The sequence below is a fragment of the Nerophis lumbriciformis genome, linkage group LG10 (assembly GCF_033978685.3).
Source record: "Nerophis lumbriciformis linkage group LG10, RoL_Nlum_v2.1, whole genome shotgun sequence".
Lineage (NCBI taxonomy): Eukaryota > Metazoa > Chordata > Actinopteri > Syngnathiformes > Syngnathidae > Nerophis > Nerophis lumbriciformis.
The window spans coordinates 46,637,622-46,657,677 of record NC_084557.2 but is presented as its reverse complement, the minus strand read 5'-3'; the positions used below and the strand labels follow the sequence as shown (position 1 = coordinate 46,657,677).

The 20,056-nt window shown below is 41.3% G+C and overlaps 2 protein-coding genes across 3 annotated transcripts in view; both read right to left on the bottom strand.

Annotated features, from left to right (window-relative positions):
- fads2 (fatty acid desaturase 2) overlaps positions 1-20,056 on the bottom strand; it is a 253,327-nt gene that overhangs the window by 145,937 nt on the left and 87,334 nt on the right. The gene's annotated exons all lie outside the window — the stretch shown is intronic.
- The window catches only part of LOC133612273 (uncharacterized), a 120,544-nt gene continuing 102,242 nt past the window's right edge, over positions 1,755-20,056 (bottom strand). For both annotated transcript variants that reach the window (XM_061969523.2, XM_061969524.2), the window contains 2 exons: positions 14,682-14,881; positions 1,755-3,948 (listed from right to left, as the gene is read on the bottom strand). In XM_061969523.2, the coding sequence (XP_061825507.2) occupies positions 3,844-3,948; positions 14,682-14,881 (305 nt within the window). In that variant the 3' untranslated portion in view covers positions 1,755-3,843. The remainder of the gene's footprint in view (positions 3,949-14,681; positions 14,882-20,056) is intronic.

The following is a 20,056-nucleotide window of genomic DNA, read 5'->3' as shown; positions in this document are numbered from 1 at the left end:
GGAGACATCATGCCTCGTCGGTGTGTTGTCGGAGGGTGTAACAACACGAACAGGGACGGATTCAAGTTGCACCAGTGGCCCAAAGATGCGAAAGTGGCAAGAAATTGGACGTTTGTTCCGCACACTTTACCGACGAAAGCTATGCTACGACAGAGATGGCAAGAATGTGTGGATATTGTCGGAGGCAGATATTTATATATATCCGTATTTAAGTGCTACTTCTTTTCATTTCATAATCATATTACAAAACAGCTAGTGTTTTTCTTCCAATTGTGGTCTTTTGGTTGTCTGCAATGACTGTGTGCTTAAACCTTGAGTGAGGAATGTAAGAAAGAGAGATACTCTTTTCTCTTATCTAGCCTTATGTCCAGGTGCGGAGGACAATGGGGATGTGTTTTGGCTGGAGGGACAAGACTGCGAGGGTGGGAGGAAGAGAGACTTAAGAGGGGAGAGGGTAAATTGGACGTTTGTTACCGACGAAAGCTATGCTACGACAGAGATGGCAAGAATGTGTGGATATCCTGCGACACTCAAAGCAGATGCATTTCCAACGATAAAGTCAAAGAAATCTGCCGCCAGACCCCCATTGAATCTGCCGGAGTGTGTGAGCAATTCAGGGACAAAGGACCTCGGTAGCAAGGCAAGCAATGGCGGCAGTTTGTTCCCGCAGACGAGCGAGCTAAACCCCCTATCGACCCTAGCTTCCCTGGCCTGCTGACATCAACTCCAAAACTGGACAGATCAGCTTTCAGGAAAAGAGAGCGGATGAGGGTATGTCTACAGAATATATTAATTGATGAAAATTGGGCTGTCTGCACTCTCAAAGTGCATGTTGTTGCCAAATGTATTTCATATGCTGTAAACCTAGTTCATAGTTGTTAGTTTCCTTTAATGCCAAACAAACACATACCAATCGTTGGTTAGAAGGCGATCGCCGAATTCGTCCTCGCTTTCTCCCGTGTCGCTGGCTGTCGTGTCGGTTTCGCTTGCATACGGTTCAAACCGATATGGCTCAATAGCTCATACTTGCCAACCTTGAGACCTCCGATTTCGGGAGGTGGGGGCTGGGGGTGGGGGGGCGTGGTTGGGGGCGGGGCTAAGAGGGGAGGAGTATATTTACAGCTAGAATTCACCAAGTCAAGTATTTCGTATATATATATATATATATATATATATATATATATATATATATGTCTTAATAAGGTTATCCAAAAAATAGTGCTCGACACCGTAGTAGAGCGCAATATATGTATGTGTGGGAAAAAAAATCACAAGACTACTTCATCTCTATATATATATATATATATATATATATATATATATATATATATATATATATATATATATATATATATATATATATAAGAAATACTTGACTTTCAGTGAATTCTAGCTGTATATATATTTATTTTATTATATATATATATATATATATATATATATATATATATATATATATATATATATATATATATATATATATATACACACAATATATATATATATATATATATATATATATATATATATATAAATAAAAGAAATACTTGAATTTCAGTGTTCATTTATTTACACATATACACACACATAACACTCATCTACTCATTGTTGAGTTAAGGGTTGAATTGTCCATCCTTGTTCTATTATCTGTCACTATTTTTCTAACCATGCTGAACACCCTTTCGCAGGTACCCAGAAAGGTTTCGAGTACCACCAAAAAAACTGAATCTCTGAAGACAGTATAAAAATCTGTGTTAAAGGTGTACAAATATTGTTTGTATAATAAGCATGTTATTTTTTTTACAAATGAGGGTTAAGAGTTCAGTACTAAAATTAAAAAAAAGAATGTGGCTTGAGTACAGTTTTTTAATTGAGCTGCTGCATTTTTTGGTTGGGTTGTTTATTTATTTAGAGTAACTTCTATACATTTCTAAAAGGGGAATAATGTAATAGTGATCTATGTTTGTCTGTTGCCATCTCCTGGTGAATGTTGGCTATAGCGTACTGGGGTTACTTTTTGGTTGGCCGACGATTTACGTGGTGTTGCGCACCTGACGTCACTCAGGTCCGCATGGAGCTGGAGGGGGCGTGGCTTCCAGCTCCGCCTGAATTTCGGGAGATTTTCGGGAGAAAATTTGTCCCGGGAGGTTTTCGGGAGAGGCGCTGAATTTCGGGAGTCTCCCGGAAAATCCGGGAGGGTTCAGTTTCTTCTTCAATTTCGTTTTCGCTACCTGCCTCCACACTACAACCATCCGTTTCAATACATGCGTAATCTGTTGAATCGCTTAAGCCGCTGAAATCCGAGTCTGAATCCGAGCTAATGTCGCTATAGCTTGCTCTTCTTTCCGCCATGTTTGTTTGTGTTGGCTTCACTATGTGACGTCACGGGAAAATGGACGGGTGTATATAACGATGGTTAAAATCAGGCACTTTGAAGCTTTTTTTTTAGGGATATTGCGTGATGGGTAAAATTTTGAAAAAAAAATCGAAAAATATAATAAGCCACTGGGAATTTAATGGTTTTAACCATTCTGAAATTGTGATAATGTTCCCCTATAAAAGGAGGTTGGGGAATTGATGGCAGTAAGAAGAGAGAAAGAGAAAAGAGAAGACTGCTGCGTCAGTCGTGTTGCTCCTGTATGCCCGTCTCACACACACACACACACACACACACACACACACACACACATGCGCACCAGGCGGATGCGCCACAGACGAAAACAGGTGAGGAAAATGGGAGAGGTTCTCTGAGATCTTCAGCACAACAGGGCAAAACAAGACCGCATGCACACAGAACAGCACAAACGTCGCGTTGCCTTTGTTGCAGGGAAGATTCGAAATTGGTTCCCTCCGCCGCTGTGAAAAATGACATCATCGTAACGTCTCGGATTGAGAGTTGTTTCCCCCCATCCCCGTCTTCTTTTTTCTCTCCCCGTTGAAAAAGAAATCCATCCCGCTTCCCCAGTTTCGGGAAAGTTCAGTACATATACAGTATGTCTTTAAACCTCTCTTTTTGTTGGAGCTACGACACAGCACCCACGGTACACGGACAACAAGGGGGCGAGGTGGCGGGTGGGAGTAAGGGGGTCCACTATAATATCGTACCAGGGGATGAGTAAGAGGGAACAATAAAGAGGAAATGAGAGAATAGGGAGAGAGACACTAGTATCATCAACAGCATCTTGAGCTGAGCTGGTTTCTTTACGAACCGAGTATTGATTGCTTTCTACGACTTCAGTCAAACATTAAACCACACTGAAGTAAAAGGAGGGGAGAAACGTAATGGAAGATATAGCACACTGGAGACGGATGAAGAGAAGGGAGGTGGCGGAGAAAGCACACATGGGGGGGAGTTCTATCGGCCTAATATACCAGTACGTTTATGTACATACAGTACATACTGTAGAGTATTGTTTACCTGGAATAATTACACACTAGGATTATACTGTATGTCACTTCCCTGTGATCCCACGGGACTGGCACCTTCAGTGGGTCAGGCTGTAGTGCAGTTCAGGACCGAGGGGTCCGCAAATAGAAAGAAAGAAATGAAACCTCCGCCAAGTGCGGAGGGACGTTTTTGGGCAGTCAGAAGCGAAGAGAGAGAGAGAGGAGAGTCAACTACACGGAAAAATGGAGACGGGGACCGTTATGAGAAGAGGGAACAAGAAAACAGCTAGAGAGGACGAGAGAAGAAGTTTAAAGGTTTAAGAGAGCAGATGGCTAATTGTACCCGTGTTTCGCAGCCTGGCAGCAAGTCAGTCTTGTGCATAAGGACGGGACGGGAAGGGCCGGGGGGAGGGCGGGAAGAAAGAAGGGGCCACGGAGGCGGGTGGGGCGGTGCCATCAGGCCTTAAGAGCGTGCCACTGGGCTACGTTGGTGCGCGGCCGAGCCAGCATGTCTTTCCAGTGCTTCACCTCGGCTGGTCCGCTCTTCCACGACAGGTAGATCTGACGAGAGAAAAGCGCAGGGTGAATACCAGAGATTATCAAAAATAATAAGCACATTGTTCAATGAAAACCTATCTGGCAATGATGCAGCTCTTGCACTACAGCTAATTAGAGTATGGATAGGATAGGTCAGGGGTCGGCAACCCGCGGCTCCGGAGCCGCATGCGGCTCTTTGATCACTCTGATGCGGCTCAGCAGCTTACTTGCTGAACCCCCCAATTTTCCCGTGAGACTTCCAGATATCAGTGCCTCTCGCAGAAAACTCCCGGGATTAATATTCACCGATTTTCACCCTTACGGCTATAATAAGGGCGTGCCATGATGGCACAACATTTGGCGCCCTCTACAATCTGTATTAACAGCGTGCCAGCCCAACACTTGTTATACAATATACATCTTCTGCTTCCACACGTACGTGACAGCAATGCATACTTGGTCAACAGCCACACAGGTTACACTGACGGTGACCATATAAAACAACTTTAACACTCTTACTAATAATGCGCCACACTTTGAACCAAAACCAAACAAGAATGACAAACACATTTCGGGAGAACATCTGCACCGTAACACAACATAAACACAACAGGACAAATACCCAGAATCCCATGCAGCCCTGACTCGTCCGGGCTACATTATGCACCCTGCTACCACCAAACCCCGCCCCCACCCCAACACTGCTCCCTCACACATCAACCCCCCCCCCCTCTGTGCGTCGGTTGAGGTGGGCGGGGTTTGGTAGCGGGGGGTGTATAATGTATCCCGGAAGAGTTAGGGCTGCATGGGATTCTGGGTATTTGTCCTGTTGTGTTTATGTTGTGTTACGGTGCAGATGTTCTCCCGAAATGTGTTTGTCATTCTTGTTTGGTGTAGGTTCACAGTGTGGTGCATTATTAGTAAGAGTGTTAAAGTTTTTTGTTTTTTTTTATACCGCCACCGTCAGTGTGAGCTGTGTGGTTGTTGACCAAGTATGCCATGCTGTTACTTACGTGAGCAAAGCGGGAGCCCCATACAACGTGTGGCTGATCAGGCACGCTGACTGTAGTGGGCGCTATATGCTGTACCATCACGGCACGCATGACGCTGACAAGCGCCATTAAATAAAAACCCGCGTGCCGCACCAGCTTTCGAATTCCACTTAAAGGTGCGGGCAGCGTGTCTGAGACCCCTGGTTATACATAGCACAAAGCAAAAAAAAAAACATTGTATGCAGTGTTATTTCATTTAAAATTTCCAAAAAATTTTGCAGCTCCCATTGTTTTCTATAATTTGTGAAACTGGTCAAAATGGCTCTTTGACTGGTAAAGGTTGCCGACCCCTGGGATAGGTCTTTATTGTCATTGCACAAGTATAACGGAACTTTGTTTTCAGCACAAACCCGTTCAAGATTAGACAAACAAACAGTGTACAGGGTTACAGAACAGGAACGCTGATGGGTCGCCACAAGGCACCCTGTAAAAGATGGGGAAAAAGGTAAAACGCTGGGGAAGGATGAGTAAAAAAATACAATGTAGACTGGGCGTCAATATATACTTTGATGTTGCAGAAAAAAGACCATATATTTTTTTAACCGATTTCCGAACTCTAAATGGGTGAATTTTGGCGAATTAAACGCGAGCAAGGTGAATAAAAAGCTCTCTGATTAGTGGCTGACAGCAGCTGAGCGTGCCGACCACTAACCAGAGGCAGGTGAAAACAATAAGCAGCCATGGCAACCAAAGCAAACTCAGGAACTAAAGGAGTCCAAAACTAACAGAAAATACAAAAACATAATCCGGGCCACGAATCATGACAGTGCTCCACAGTAAGTCTTTGCTGTCGTCCAGCATTTTGTTTTTGTTTACCTTTTTGCCAGTTCAGTTTTAGTTTCGTTCTGCACAACCTTCCCTAAGCTTCAAAGCCCTCCAACGATAAAGTCAAAGAAATCTGCCGCCAGACCCCCATTGAATCTGCCGGAGTGTGTGAGCAATTCAGGGACAAAGGACCTCGGTAGCACGGCAAGCAATGGCGGCAGTTTGTTCCCGCAGACGAGCGAGCTAAACCCCCTGGATGTCTTGGCTCACACCGTCCATTATGCCACCGAAGATGATCAAGAGAAGAATATCGACCCTAGCTTCCCTGGCCTGCTGACATCAACTCCAAAACTGGACAGATCAGCTTTCAGGGAAAGAGAGCGGATGAGGGTATGTCTACAGAATATATTAATTGATGAAAACTGGGCTGTCTGCACTCTCAAAGTGCATGTTGTTGCCAAATGTATTTCATATGCTGTAAACCTAGTTCATAGTTGTTAGTTTCCTTTAATGCCAAACAAACACATACCAATCGTTGGTTAGAAGGCGATCGCCGAATTCGTCCTCGCTTTCTCCCGTGTCGCTGGCTGTCGTGTCGTTTTCGTCGGTTTCGCTTGCATACGGTTCAAACCGATATGGCTCAATAGCTTCAGTTTCTTCTTCAATTTCGTTTTCAATGAATGTGTGGTTTGAAACATTCAGGAAGTATCCACAGCATTGTAAACACTACCAGCCCACCCTCCGCTGCTCGTCAAGAAGATTAACCGACAAGGTAAAGTGGATTTTATTCTAATCATTGTAGGGCGATGGCTGTTAAAGTTAAGGAGGTTTGTGATTTCAAACTGTGAGCGCACCACAGGGCTAGTGACAGTGTGTGTGCGTGTCGGCTGAATTGGACGACAGTTTAGCTAGTTGTTGTTTTGACTTTGTTATTTAATAGAGATCGTCCCTTTGTTGTGCTTTATATTGTGTTCATCTTCATAGTGTCATGTCTGTGTAATCATGTTTTGTCTTAGTCATGTTTTGTTTAGTTATTGGACTCTTTAGTTTCTGGCTTTTCACTCCCTTGTCTTGTTTCCATGATTACCCATTAGTTTCACCCGTTCCACGTTTGGGCTCATTGTGCACTCTTGTTTGTCACCATAGCAACCCATTAGTTTTCACCTGTCACGTCACGCACCTGTTTCACGTTTTGAGTCACGCACCTGTTTTCGTTAATCATGTCTGTAGTATTTAAGTTCATTGTTTTTCAGTTTGTTTTGCTGGTGACATCCCCACATTTATGCTCTGCACATTTCTGACTCTTTTTTCATGTCCATCGTTCACGCTGCTCCTTTTTGTCCATGCCAGGTAAGTTTTGTTTATTATTGCCACAGTTAGTGTTTTTTGTTGTTCATAGTTTTTGCCTTTGTGCAAGTGTTTGGTTTCATAGTTTGTTCTCCGCCATTGTGCGCGCCTTTTGTTTACTTCCTTGTTTTGTATTTATAGTGTTTAAATAAAAATGCACCTTCATTCCCGTCTCGCCCGAGCCAACTTTCCGTTGCCTTCGAGAAAAACTAAACCCCAGGACCAAGTAAGTCATGACACATAGTGTACACACTTTTATTAGAATATAGACTTTTGTTGAAGCTGGAATGCATCATTCACGTTTACATTGTTTCTTATTGAGAAATGTGCTTCAATATACAAACTTTTCTATTTACAAACGTTTATAAAGAGGTTAGTAAATCGAGGTTCCACTTTATTAGTTACTCAAATAATCAGTCATGATCTGGACTTCTCAGGATACAGCATACATGGTACCTAGCGCACAACAGGGAGGATGTTGAGCAGAAACTGTAATGGTAAGAAAGCCTGACGCACTATCACAGGATACATAATAGATGGGGTTGAAAATGTAGTTTGACGCTGTTGTGATTGGGACCATTTTTGATTCACTATACTCTTAAAATAGCTTGTGCCTTTTGAGCAGCTCATTAACTATTCAAACATAAAGATTAGCTTAGGATGCTTATTGATGCGTACTAAATATTCATGCTTACCATTAGATCCTTAGAACACCTTTGGTATGACGATGCTTATTTGAAGACTATGTCGAGACGGGAATGTAAGTACATTTTTATTTAAACTACAAAAAAAGGAAGTAAACAAAAGGCGCGCACAATGGCGGAGAACAAACTATGAAACCAAATACTTGCACAAAGGCAAAAACTATGAACAACAAAAAACACTAACTGTGGCAATAATAAACAAAACTTACTTGACATGGACAAAAAGGAGCAGCGTGAACGATGGACATGGAAAAAGAGTCAGAACTGTGCAGAGCATAAATGTGGGGATGTCGTCAGAACGACAAACTGAAAACAATGAACTTAAATACTATAGACATGATTAACGAAAACAGGTGCGTGACTCAAAACGTGAAACAGGTGCGTGACGTGACAGGTGAAAACTAATGGTTGCTATGGAGACAAAACAAAAGTGCACAAAAAGTCCAAAAACAAAACCGAACATGACCAAAACAAAAACATGATCACACAGACATGACAGACTAGTGCTTCACAAAGACCAGAGTGAAATGTATTGTGCATCACTGAAACTCATGACCTGCTGCTTTTTGCAGAAGTGTCAACAAGTCATGTTCTATTCTATCAAAGAGCATATCAAAGTAGGAAAAGGAAAGAACACGACGGCTCGATTCTGTAAAAGAATATATCAAAGTCCGAAAGGAAAGAACACAGGGACTTCCTCTCGTATGAGCTTAAAAAGCCAATGATTTTGAGTAACAGGACTCTTGTCTTCACGTAATCCAACGAGCTTGGTGATAAATACTTAACTGTCACCGATGCCCCGTTCCCCTATGCTTGTGGTAGAAGTTTTGCAGGGACATCTATCTACAAACCCCGTTTCCATATGAGTTGGGAAATTGTGTTAGATGTAAATATAAACGGAATACAATGATTTGCAAATCCTTTTCAACCCATTTTCAATTGAATGCACTACAAAGACAAGATATTTGATGTTCAAACTCATAAACTTTATTTTTTTTTGGCAAATAATAATTATCTTAGAATTTCATGGCTGCAACACGTGCCAAAGTAGTTGGGAAAGGGCATGTTCACCACTGTGTTACATCACCTTTTCTTTTAACAACATTCAGTAAACGTTTGGGAACTGAGGAGACACATTTTAGAAGCTTCTCAGGTGGAATTCTTCCCCATTCTTGCTTGATGTACAGCTTAAGTTGTTCAACAGTCCGGGGGTCTCCGTTGTGCTATTTTAGGCTTCATAATGCGCCACACATTTTCAATGGGAGACAGGTCTGGACTACAGGCAGGCCAGTCTAGTACCCGCACTCTTTTACTATGAAGCCATATTGATGTAACATGTGGCTTGGCATTGTCTTGCTGAAATAAGCAGGGGCGTCCATGATAACGTTGCTTGAATGGCAACATATGTTGCTCCAAAACCTGTATGTACCTTTCAGCATTAATGGCGCCTTCACAGATGTGTAAGTTACCCATGTCTTGGGCACTAATACACCCCCATACCACCACAGATGCTGGCTTTTCAACTTTGCGCCTATAACAATCAGATGGTTCTTTTCCTCTTTGGTCCGGAGGACACGACGTCCACAGTTTCCAAAAACAATTTGAAATGTGGACTCGTCAGACCACAGAACACTTTTCCACTTTGTATCAGTCCATCTTAGATGAGCTCAGGCCCAGCGAAGCCGACGGCGTTTCTGGGTGTTGTTGATAAACGGTTTTCGCCTTGCAGAGGAGAGTTTTAACTTGCACTTACAGATGTAGCGACCAACTGTAGTTACTGACAGTGGGTTTCTGAAGTGTTCCTGAGCCCATGTGGTGATATCCTTTACACACTGATGTCGCTTGTTGATGTAGTACAGCCTGAGGGATCGAAGGTCACGGGCTTAGCTGCTTACGTGCAGTGATTTCTCCAGATTCTCTGAACCCTTTGATGATATTACGGACCATAGAAGGTGAAATCCCTAAATTCCTTGCAATAGCTTGTTGAGAATTTTTTTTCTTAAACTGTTCAACAATTTGCTCACGCATTTGTTGACAAAGTGGTGACCCTCGCCCCATCCTTGTTTGTGAATGACTGAGCATTTCATGGAATCTACTTTTATACCCAATCATGGCACCCACCTGTTCCCAATTAGCCTGCACACCTGTGGGATGTTCCAAATAAGTGTTTGATGAGCATTCCTCAACTTTATCAGTATTTATTGCCACCTTTCCCAACTTCTTTGTCACGTGTTGCTGGCATCAAATTCTAAAGTTAATGATTATTTGCAAAAAAAATAATGTTTATCAGTTTGAACATCAAATATGTTGTCTTTGTAGCATATTCAACTGAATATGGGTTGAAAAGGATTTGCAAATCATTGTATTCCGTTTATATTTACATCTAACACAATTTCCCAACTCATATGGAAACAGGGTTTGTACATTAAACATTAAGAAAACGGCAACAATATATTTTCTAAACAAATATAAAATGTCATCCTTTCGGAGTATAACTGTTAATAAGGAAATAATACAAAATGTTACTGAATATCGTTACCTGGGTGTCATTTTACACCCAACATTTGTTTTTTTTTTAAAACATATCAAACAGTTGTGCCAGAGTTTTAAGTACAACATCAAAATGTTCAAAAGTATCAAGAATTTGTTAACACTGGAGGCAGCTAAAACGTATTTTAATGCTATGATTGTCTCGTTTTTATTATCGTATAACACGTTGGTCCCAGGCAAGCAAAATTACACTGAGGCTATTGGAAACTTTGCACAAACAATCGCTCAAAATCCTTGACCGAAAACCACAACACCACCATCACTGTTTAGTAGAGAAAAATGCTTTAAAATGTAATATCGGATATTATCGGTATCAGTTTCAAAAAGTAAAATGTATGACTTTCGGAGTGGTACACGGACGTAGGGAGAAGTACAGAGCGCCAATAAACCTTAAAGGCACTGCCTTTGCGTGCCGGCCCAATCACATAATATATACGACTTTTCACACACACAAGTGAATGCAAGCATACTTGGTCAACAGCCATACAGGTCACACTGAGGGGGCCGTATAAACAACTTTAACACTGTTACAAATAGGCGCCAGACTGTGAACCCACACCAAACAAGAATGACAAACACATTTCGGGAGAACATCCGCACCGTAACACAACATAAACACAACAGAACAAATACCCAGAAGCCCTTGCAGCACTCACTCTTCCGGGACGCTACAATATACACCCCCCGCTACACTCTATCCCCCCAACCCCACCCACCTCAACCTCCTCATGCTCTCTCAGGGAGAGCATGTCCCAAATTCCAAGCTGTTGTTTTGAGGCATGTTAAAAAAAAAAAATGCATTTTGTGACATCAATAATAAATATGGCAGTGCCATGTTGGCATTTTTTTCCATAACTTGAGTTGATTTATTTTGGAAAACCTTGTTACATTGTTTAATGCATCCAGCGGGGCATCACAACAAAATTAGGCATAATAATGTGTTAATCCCACGACTGTATATATCGGTATCGCTTGATATCTGTCAGAACTTGGACTGTGGAGTTTTTGTTTTCCCGAGATGCAAGTGAACTTGGATCGGACATGGCTTGAAGGTGGGTACATGATATATTTTAAACACTAACAAAGTACAAAACAAGAGCAAACAAAAGGCGCGCACAATGGTGGAAGTAAAAAAACTTGGCGAATGAAAACAAAACTTGCTCTAAGGCAGAAACTGTGAACACGAAATAAAAACACTTACTGTGGCTTGATACGAGAGGATAGCAGGGTTTGAAAAGATATGACACCAGGATGAACAACAGAAAATGAAAAGCTTAAATAACACAGACATGATTAACAACAGGTGCGTGACTCAAAACAGGTGCGTGACATGACAGGTGAAAACTAATGGGTTGCTATGGTGACAAACAAGAGTGCATTATGAGTCCAAACGTGGAACAGGTGAAACTAATGGGTAACCATGGAAACAAGACAAGACAATATCGGAATATCGGCAAAAAAAGCCATTATCGGACATCTCTACTGTTTAGTTCTCCAAAAATATAGATTGTTAAACTTTGCTAACATTCAAAGATTAGCATCAATACGAATGGCCCGTCGAATCCTAAATAACACTGCACCAGCGGCACTTAAGCTCTTTGTCCAGTTGTATCTTGTCTTTGCATCAATTTGTTTCCATAACTTGAGTTGATTTATTTTGGAAAACCTTGTTACATTGTTTAAAGCATCCAGCGGGGCATCACAAAAAAATTAGGCATAATAATGAGTTAATCCCACGACTGTATATATCGGTATCGGTTGATATCGGAATCGGTAATTAAGAGTTGGACAATATCGGAATATCGGCAAAAAAGCCATTATCGGACATCTCTACTGTTTAGTTCTCCAAAAATATAGATTGTTAAATTTTGCTAACATTCAAAGATCAGCATCAATACGAATGGCCCGTCGAATCCTAAATAACAATGCACCAGCGCCACTTAAGCTCTTTGTCCAGTTGTATCTTGTCTTTGCATCAATTTGTTTCCATAACTTGAGTTGATTTATTTTGGAAAACCTTGTTACATTGTTTAATGCATCCAACGGGGCATCACAAAAAAATTAGGCATAATAATGAGTTAATCCCACGACTGTATATATCGGTATCGGTTGATATCGGAATCGGTAATTAAGAGTTGGACAATATCGGAATATCGGCAAAAAAGCCATTATCGGACATCTCTACTGTTTAGTTCTCCAAAAATATAGATTGTTAAATTTTGCTAACATTCAAAGATCAGCATCAATACGAATGGCCCGTCGAATCCTAAATAACACTGCACCAGCGCCACTTAAGCTCTTTGTCCAGTTGTATCTTGTCTTTGCATCAATTTGTTTCCATAACTTGAGTTGATTCATATTGGAAAACCTTGTTACATTGTTTAATGCATCCAGCGGGGCATCACAAAAAAATTAGGCATAATAATGAGTTAATTCCACGACTGTATATATCGGTTGATATCGGAATCGGTAATTAAGAGTTGGACAATATCGGAATATCGGCAAAAAAGCCATTATCGGACATCTCTACTGTTTAGTTCTCCAAAAATATAAATTGTTAAATTTTGCTAACATTCAAAGATCAGCATCAATACGAATGGCCCGTCGAATCCTAAATAACACTGCACCAGCGCCACTTAAGCTCTTTGTCCAGTTGTATCTTGTCTTTGCATCAATTTGTTTCCATAACTTGAGTTGATTTATTTTGGAAAACCTTGTTACATTGTTTAAAGCATCCAGCGGGGCATCACAAAAAAATTAGGCATAATAATGAGTTAATCCCACGACTGTATATATCGGTATCGGTTGATATCGGAATCGGTAATTAAGAGTTGGACAATATCGGAATATCGGCAAAAAAGCCATTATCGGACATCTCTACTGTTTAGTTCTCCAAAAATATAGATTGTTAAATTTTGCTAACATTCAAAGATCAGCATCAATACGAATGGCCCGTCGAATCCTAAATAACACTGCACCAGCGCCACTTAAGCTCTTTGTCCAGTTGTATCTTGTCTTTGCATCAATTTGTTTCCATAACTTGAGTTGATTCATATTGGAAAACCTTGTTACATTGTTTAATGCATCCAGCGGGGCATCACAAAAAAATTAGGCATAATAATGAGTTAATTCCACGACTGTATATATCGGTTGATATCGGAATCGGTAATTAAGAGTTGGACAATATCGGAATATCGGCAAAAAAGCCATTATCGGACATCTCTACTGTTTAGTTCTCCAAAAATATAAATTGTTAAATTTTGCTAACATTCAAAGATCAGCATCAATACGAATGGCCCGTCGAATCCTAAATAACACTGCACCAGCGCCACTTAAGCTCTTTGTCCAGTTGTATCTTGTCTTTGCAGTCTATTCGATTGAATACAAGTTGAAAAGGATTTGCAAATCATTGTATTCTATTTTTATTTACGAATTACACAACGTGCCACTGGTTTTGGGGTTTGTAATTAATTGTTTTTAATTTTTATTTCAGGCAAATTGATTCTTTGAAAAACAATGTGCGTTATCGAATCAATTTTAAACTCCTTTTATTTGTTTTTAAATGTCTAAACAACCTCGCGCCAACCTATCTCTCCGACCTCCTTCAGCCTTACTGCCCCACCCGATCCTTAAGATCAGCCGATCAGCTGCTGTTGACGGTCCCTGACACAAGGCTGAAGCTTAGAGGTGACAGAGCTTTCGCCGTTGCTGCTCCCAAGCTCTGGAACGACCTACCTCTGAGTGTTAGACAAGCCTCCTCTCTTCCTGTTTTTAAATCTCTCTTATAAACATACTTTTATTCCATGGCTTTTAACACTGAGTGATATCCATCATGCAATGGCGCCCCGTAATACACCTGCTGTGAACCTGTGTTTATGTTTTTATTTATTCTATTTAATTTATTTATTTTTTATCGTGTTCTGTTTGTGTTGTGTTGTGTTTGCTCGGTACTCGTTTTATCTTTTAACCTGTCCATTGTACAGCACTTTGGCTACCCCTGTGGTAAATTTTAAATGTGCTTTATATAAATAAAGTTGATTTGAATGTTAATAAAGCTATTTTTTGTTGTAAATTGTACTATATTTCTTTCTTTCTTTTTAGTTTTCTTTAATGTTAATAAGGATAACATGTCATGCAGAGGTGTACTTATAACAATTTTATACACAACCATATATTAGCGGCGCAGAGTGGAGGGGGGGTTTCTTCTTCTTTGGGAGCTGTAACCGAAAAATAATTGAGAAGCACTGATCTACCCTCAGGTGAACACCTGAAGAGGACTAGTAAGTGTCAACACCTGCAAAGGGCAACAACAACAAATCTTTTGTCACGCAGACCTTACCTTGCCAATAACATCGTTGCGACTGAGTCTGTCCTTGTCCATGACAGTGATGATGATGGTGGTCTCCCTCAGCACATGGGCGGGCACGTCGAAGGGGAAGGACTCGTTGAAGACGGGATTGAGACAGCGCTTCATCGTGACCGTCTTTTTCTTTTCTACGCGCCGGTCTTTGTGCATCAGCCACACCTTCACGTAAGGATCTGTGGGAGCAATGATCAGGAGCAATAAGACAAGATAGAATAGAAGAAGCAGAACAGTGTACAGAAAAAACTAAAACAAATAAGAGAATGGAAGGTCATTCTTGAGGGTTGAGGGGGCAGTTTTTCCAATTACCCTCCATCGCTGATGAAAAGGGAAGGTGACGGGGCGGGGGGGGGATGCACTCACCATTTGAATGCAAGGTCAACTTATCCCGTCGGCAAGGAAACATTCAGTACAAATGAGAAAGCGTTTATGAAACTAAATTTTGGGTTAGTGAGCTAATAAAAGGTGAATGAATACGTTGGATTGCAGCCGCGAGACCATCAAACATCATTTTTAAAGGGGAACATTATCACAATTTCAGAATTGTTAAAACCATTAAAAATCAGTTCCCAGTGGCTTATTATATTTTTCGAAGTTTTTTTCAAAATTTTACCCATCACGCAATATCCCTAAAAAAAGCTTCAAAGTGCCTGATTTTAACCACCCGTCCATTTTCCTGTGACGTCACACAGTGATGCCAACACAAACGAACATGGCGGATAGAACAGCAAGATATAGCGACATTAGCTCGGATTCAGACTCGGATTTCAGCGGCTTAAGCGATTCAACAGATTACGCATGTATTGAAACGGATGGTTGTAGTGTGGAGGCAGGTAGCGAAAACGAAATTGAAGAAGAAACTGAAGCTATTGAGCCATATCGGTTTGAACCGTATGCAAGCGAAACCGACGAAAACGACACGACAGCCAGCGACACGGGAGAAAGCGAGGTCCAATTCGGCGATCGCCTTCTAACCAACGATTGGTATGTGTTTGTTTGGCATTAAAGGAAACTAACAACTATGAACTAGGTTTACAGCATATGACATACATTTGGCAACAACATGCACTTTAAGAGTGCAGACAGCCCAATTTTCATCAATTAATATATTCTGTAGACATACCCTCATCCGCTCTCTTTTCCTGAAAGCTGATCTGTCCAGTTTTGGAGTTGATGTCAGCAGGCCAGGGAAGCTAGGGTCGATAGGGGGTTTAGCTCGCTCGTCTGCGGGAACAAACTGCCGCCATTGCTTGCCGTGCTACCGAGGTCCTTTGTCCCTGAATTGCTCACACACTCCGGCAGATTCAATGGGGGTCTGGCGGCAGATTTCTTTGACTTTATTGTTGGTAATGCATCTGCTTTGAGTGTCGCAGGATATCCACACATTCTTGCCATCTCTGTCGTAGCATAGCTTTCGTCGGTAAAGTTTGCGGAACAAACGTCCAATTTGTCACTTTCGCATCTTTGGGCCACTGGTGCAACTTGAATCCGTCCCTGTTCGTGTTGTTACACCCTCTGACAACACACCGACGAGGCATGATGTCTACAAGGTACGGAAAACAGTCGAAAAAACGGAAAATAACAGAGCTGATTTGACTCGGTGTTTGAGAAAATGGCGGATTGCTTCCTGATGTGACGCCACGTTGTGACGTCATCGCTCCGAGATCGAATATTAGAAAGGCGTTTAATTTGCCAAGATTCACCCATTTAGAGTTCGGAAATCGGTTAAAAAAATATATGGTCTTTTTTCTGCAACATCAAGGTATATATTGACGCTTACATAGGTCTGGTGATAATGTTCCCCTTTAACGCCATCACCCATACTTGCCAACCCTCCCGATTTTTCCAGGAGACTCCCGAATTTTAGTGCCTTTCGCGAAAATCTCCCGGGGTATCCCCAATTTCTCACGATTTCCACCCGGTTAACAATTTTGGGGGCGTGCCTTAAAGGCAGTGTTGGGTTAGTTACTGAAAACCAGTAACTAGTTACAGTTACTAGTTACTTTATTTCAAAAGTAACTCACTTACTAACTCAGTTACTTACACCAAAAAGTAATGTGTTACTGTGAAAAGTAACTATTTAGCTACTTCTTTTTATCCCTTTTTTTTTAAGGCTCTCATTAATGCCCTTTTAGCCTTCATTTCAGTACTGTTATTGCACTGGAGAATAATACAATGTGTTGATCAACTTGACATGCATTTACATCACTGAACTCAGAAAGCAATGTGGTCTACATACAACACACAAAGACAACGATATGTTTCAAAGGGCCAATTTGATTCAGGCCAGGACAAATTGACAAAACTATATTAAATAGCTGCAACATAATGGCACTTTAACTTTAACTTTAAGTAGATAGGATCTTTGATCCAAGACACAACTTACATTTAACTAAAATGTCACTTTCTTTGTGCTCGACAAAAGAAAAGTATTGAGAATGTCTCCATGTTAAGAAACTCAACTTCTGGCTTCACCATGATGTCTTGTTAGTTGTTATGAGAGTAGCGTATGTGTGTGTGTGTGTGGCCCTTTAAGATATGACAGCATGTGAGGTGAGTGACGTCAGTGAGTGAGTGGGCGAGAGAGGTTAGGGAACGGCGACAGTGAGTGCATGCAGGTGTTCTAGCTTGGTGGATGGCTGCGTCCAATAAAGTCACAAAGTTGCAACAAACCGCCGGCCTCGTCATTCACCCTCAACTGTAAAGACCCACTTCCGGGTAAAGTGAAGGTTGTTAGCCCCGAAGTACATAGGCCCTGGAGGAACGTCTCCCCTGCGCCCCTCAACTACGGTCCCCCCCGCCTCCACCCACACAAAGCACGCCTTTTCTTTTCCACCGCAGCGCTGCAATAAAACACACTCAGATCTTCTGTTTCTAGCCGATACTACATAAAAAATAACGTAAAATAACGCAGTAATGAGTTAATGATTATTTAACTGAGTTACTGAATATAAAAAATAACGCGTTAGATTACTAGTTATTGCCGAAACTATCGGCGTTACAGTACCGTGTTACTTTGTAACGCGTTAGTCCCAACACTGCTTAAAGGCACTGCCTTTAACGTCCTCTACAACCTGTTGTCAGGTCCGCTTTTCCTCCATACAAACAGCGTGCCGACCCAGCCACGTAATAAATGCGGCTTTCACACACACACGCAAGTGAATGCAACGCATACTTTATCAACAGCCATACAGGTCACACTGAGGGTGGCCGTATAAACAACTTTACCACTGTTACAAATATGCGCCACACTGTGAACCCACACCAAACAAGAATGACAAACACCTTTCGGGAGAACCTTCGCAGTTTTGCAGAAAAGTGATATTACTATCAGATTGTAAATGTTTTTTTTACATTTTGCATTCATACTTTGCTGTGTTTGTTGGGTTTTGCTTAATTGTAAAATATGTCGATCGAGGAGGTGGTGCAAGAAGTAAAAGAGGAGCGATGTTCACACGCTGTCAATATTCAGTGTTTTATTGTTTATGGTTAATATTGTAAATCTCGCTTTCTTTAGTTTCATGTACAAACCCCATTTCCATATGAGTTGGGAAATTGTGTTAGAATGCAAATCCTTTTCAACCCATATTCAATTGAATATGCTACAAAGACAACATATTTGATGTTCAAATTGATTAACATTTTTTTTTTGCATATAATCATTAACTTTAGAATTTGATGCCAGCAACACGTGACAAAGAAGTTGGGAAAGGTGGCAATAAATACTGATAAAGTTGAGGAATGCTCATCAAACACTTATTTGGAACATCCCACAGGTGTGCAGGCTAATTGGGAACAGGTGGGTGCCATGATTGGGTATAAAAACAGCTTCCCAAAAAATGCTCAGTCTTCCACAAGAAAGGATGGGGTGAGGTACACCCCTTTGTCCACAACTGCGTGAGCAAATAGTCAAACAGTTTAAGAACAACTTTTCTCAAAGCGCAATTGCAAGAAATTTAGGGATTTCAACATCTACGGTCCATAGTATCATCAAAAGGTTCAGAGAATCTGGAGAAATCACTCCACGTAAGCGGCATGGCCAGAAACCAACACTGAATGACCGTGACCTTCGATCCCTCAGACGGCACTGTATCAAAAACCGACATCAATCTCTAAAGGATATCACCACATGGGCTCAGGAACACTTCAGAAAACCACTGTCACTAAATACAGTTGGTCGCTACATCTGTAAGTGCAAGTTAAAGCTCTACTATGCAAAGCGAAAGCCATTTATCAACAACATCCAGAAACGCCGCCGGCTTCTCTGGGCCCGAGATCATCTAAAATGGACTCATGCAAAGTGGAAAAGTGTTCTGTGGTCTGACGAGTCCACATTTCAAATTGTTTTTGGAAATATTCGACATCGTGTCATCCGGACCAAAGGGGAAGCGAACCATCCAGACTGTTATCGACGCAAAGTTCAAAAGCCAGCATCTGTGATGGTATGGGGGTGTATTAACTCATGCAAAGTGGAAAAGTGTTCTGTGGTCTGACGAGTCCACATTTCAAATTGTTTTTGGAAATATTCGACATCGTGTCAGCCGGACCAAAGGGGAAGCGAACCATCCAGACTGTTATCGACGCAAAGTTCAAAAGCCAGCATGTGTGATGGTATGGGGGTGCATTAGTGCCCAAGGCATGGGTAACTTACACATCTGTGAAGGCACCATTAATGCTGAAAGGTACATACAGGTTTTGGAACAACATATGCTGCCATCTAAGTGCTGTCTTTTTCATGGACATGGACGCCCCCGCTTATTTCAGCAAGACAATGCCAAGCCACATTCAGCACGTGTTACAACAGGGTGGCTTCGTAAAAAAAAGAGTGGGGTACTTTCCTGGCCCGCCTGCAGTCCAGACCTGTCTCCCATCAAAAATGTGTGGCACATTATGAAGTGTAAAATACGACAGCGGAGACTCGGACTGTTGAACGACTGAAGCTCTACATAAAACAAGAATGGGAAAGAATTCCACTTTCAAAGCTTCAACAATTAGTTTCCTCACTTCCCAATCGTTTATTGAGTGTTGTTAACAGAAAAGGTGATGTAACACAGTGGTGAACATACCCTTTCCCAACTACTTTGGCACGTGTTTCAGCCATGAAATTCTAAGTTAATTATTATTTGCAAAATAAAAAATAAAGTTTATGAGTTTGAACATCAAATATCTTGTCTTTGTAGTGCATTCAACTGAATATGGGTTGAAAAGGATCTGCAAATCATTGTATTCCGTTCATATTTACATTTAACACAATTTCCCAACTCATATGGAAACGGGGTTTGTACATTTAGTAAAAATATTTAAAAAATGTAATTCCATTCCGTTTTTTTGAGGTGGCCTGTCATAACGTT